This window comes from Lucilia cuprina, chromosome 3, assembly GCF_022045245.1.
Source record: "Lucilia cuprina isolate Lc7/37 chromosome 3, ASM2204524v1, whole genome shotgun sequence".
Classification (NCBI taxonomy): Eukaryota; Metazoa; Arthropoda; class Insecta; order Diptera; family Calliphoridae; genus Lucilia; species Lucilia cuprina.
Window position 1 is genome coordinate 10,392,257 of NC_060951.1, and position 3,201 is coordinate 10,395,457.

The 3,201-nt window shown below is 32.4% G+C and overlaps 1 protein-coding gene across 1 annotated transcript; it reads left to right on the forward strand.

Annotated features, from left to right (window-relative positions):
* The first annotated feature begins 537 nt into the window (after positions 1-537).
* Positions 538-1,077, forward strand: LOC111677757 (putative glycine-rich cell wall structural protein 1). Its single transcript, XM_023438946.2, has 2 exons — positions 538-740; positions 801-1,077. The coding sequence occupies exons 1-2, from the start codon at positions 686-688 to the stop codon at positions 989-991; spliced, it is 246 nt and encodes an 81-aa protein (XP_023294714.2). The 5' UTR covers positions 538-685; the 3' UTR covers positions 992-1,077.
* The last annotated feature ends 2,124 nt before the right edge of the window (positions 1,078-3,201 follow it).

Sequence of the window (3,201 nt, forward strand, 5' to 3'; positions counted from 1 at the left end):
TTTACATGTCTTTTGCAGCACATTCAAAAAATTCCCACAAATAATTTCGTACAAAAATATTTATGCTGTCAAAATTTCAGTGGAAGACCTCAATTTATTTAATTTACCTAATGACAAAATTTCATATTAAAAGTTGACTTAAGAAACAAAAAATTTTACAACGAAAAATACTTAGGTATTGCGAAACAAATTCTTATTCAAATATATTTAATGATTAAAATTTAATTAAGTCGACTTAATACAATGCTAAATTGAAAATATTATATGAAAATCAAAAATTTACAGTCGCACCAAATAAATAAAATAAGTCAATAAGCTAATTAAAACAAATGTAATGAAATATTGAAAATGATCAATACGTCAACGTTCCTAAAAAAATACATATAAAAAATGCTTCAATAATGTTTGCCACTTTCACCTATACATAGCAGTATTATATATGTATTAATTTGGAAAATCCATGATGTGAACTAACAAATATTTCGTAAACAGTTTTATTATTTTAAATACGTTCATTACTTGAGTAACAGTAAAAATTCTCTCAAATCGGTGATTTCCATGTACTTAGGATTTCCCTTATCAGTCTGTTAATAAATATTCTAAACAAATATTTTGCTAAAGTATAAAAATCTCTAGACGATAAGCGAAATTAATTCAGTCATTAAATTCACCTGGGAAAATAAACATGAAGTTTCTAGTGTTTTTGACGTGTTTGTGTGCTCTATTGGCATTTATTAATGGTTCGTATTTTAATAAGATTGACATATAGTAATTAAAAATTAATTTTTTTTATTTTCTAGCATCTCCTCTGCCTGGCGGAGGAGGTGGAGGTGGCGGCGGCGGTGGTGGTCGCGGCTGTAATTGTGAACCCGGTGGTGGAGGAGGAGGTGGCGGAGGCGGTGGTGGTGGTCATGGCAATGGACCGGGTGGGCCTGGTGGTGCAGGAGGACCTGATTGTGTGCGTCCTTCTTGGATGCCTCCTTGTCCATAAAAAGCCTTTATAAGATCATTTAAGCAAATTGTTAAGTTTTAATTGTTATTTTTAAAAAAATTAGTTTAAAATTATATTTACATATCCGTCTTTAATTAATTTGTTTAAAAAAGGAATGTTAACAGAAAGTTTATAAATTACTTCGTTATTAGAAGTGTCCTCCGGTAGGTTAGTGGTTGGTGTTCTAGTATATTAGACAGGAGGCAGTGGGTTCAATTCCCACTTAAGGCACTGGTTAAGTAACGCGCAACAGGCTCGATAGAGGTCTAGATGGATTTCTTTGGATTTGATGTATATACATCCTCCTTACAAACCAACAATCTAGTTATTAGGAAATTCAGATAACGATCAGTTAATCGATTAAATTTGATCAACATATTAAATCAGATCTAAAGCAACCTATGAAAGGAATGATCGTTCAGTCTTCAGAAGTTTTATTTCCATAGTATACCTAAGGGATTTAATATCTTTCCTAAGATATTTGGAGTTAAATTTGACAAAAGCCACAAGTTCTATATTCGCCCGAATCTGTTCGATAATTTTGTAAAGTTGTGTCCGTAAACTTATGTTTGTTCCACCAAAAAACATGTCATCATACTAACCTCTCATTAGTCATCACACAGGCTCTAACTACTGTTTCATTATTCCTTGTGTGATTCGCCATGGATCATGTTCTTAATTCGCTCCTCACAATGTCAAATGGTCTTCCATTCGCTTGTAAAACTTTCACAAAATATTTTTCCATTTATATATTCGTTCTTTCATTGTCAATTACACAGGCCGACAATTTTTTTAAAAGATTGAAAACCCTGAAACCAAGTTATAGTTTAATAGACGATTGGGTCTCCATCTGAAGTATATCATTTTTTGACTTTTTTGAGACGTTATAACAGCTCCTAGATGTCATTATTTATATGTCATTTAACTTTAAAATAAAGACCTAACATCTGGCACATATTAGTGTTTCTTCGAGATATCTTCACCTAAAACTTGAAAACTCAAGGTGTTCGACATATTAATAACATTTATACCCTCCACTACTTTAGTGCAAAGTGTATTTTGCTTTTCAAATTTCATTTATAAGAAACAAAAATACTGGATCCAAAACCTACCTAATGACGGTAATATTAACTCAGAATCTCTTTCTGATCTGCTTTAACGATGTCTGTCTCTCCGATAACTTCAAAGGATGATATCTCAGCAATTACAGCAGATATTGTAAAATTTTATAGGCATTGCAAAGTTATATAACAAAATTTACTTAAATGTGCAAGTTTCATAACATGAACGAGTTTATATAAAGAAACGCCTTAAATTCTGCAATAATATTACAAGTGATACAAATTTATTAAAAACGATCTGTTGGGTATATTGATTTCGTCATTCCGTTTGTGATTCAGCGATATACTAGTCGTAGATCCAAGTTAGTATATGCGTATATCCTAGTTTCATATTAGAGATTCTGGCTGAGTACAACCAATATTGCTGAATTTTAAAAGAATGTAGATGGAAATCTTTCTTTTTACAAAAGAAATTCCAAGAGAACCGCATTTCTTGGACCAAATGACATCTGAACCGACAGGGTCAAGTTACTACATAGGCATAATCCTTGATCGGATATTAAAATGGAAACATCGCACTTTATATGTACCCGCTCTAATTTCAAATAGAAGCGGAATATTGCGGAGTTTAAACTGTTGTCACATGGATGTTATTCTCTAAACATTAAGGAAATAGATCTGTGTATTTATATTGAAAATCCAGAAATTGAGATGTTCTTTCCGGGGCTTAATAACAGCAAAGCTTCTAAGCTTATGTTGTGATATATTTTCAAACGGTATGACAAACATAACAGAAACAACAAGATCTGCTCAAATAATGAAACTAATATTCGATGGAGTGAGCCCAACGAAAGCAGAAGAAGCCTCCTCAGAATATATATGTACTTGGTAAGTATGATTTTCTTTTCTTGGAATAGCACTCATTGGATGATCCTTACTAATACAGTGCATTGTGTTGGAACTAGGAAAATATGTTGTGAAAGGGAAGATAAAGTGAGTAGTGTTTTTGGACATTTAATTTAAACCTTTTTACATCAAAAGTGGAGGGGAATACTTCTGCAGGAGTTCCCTAATTTCAGAAGAACACATTCCTGTAGTGAATCAATAGAATTGGATACCCTACTATCACCGATAAGTACCTTCGCCGTT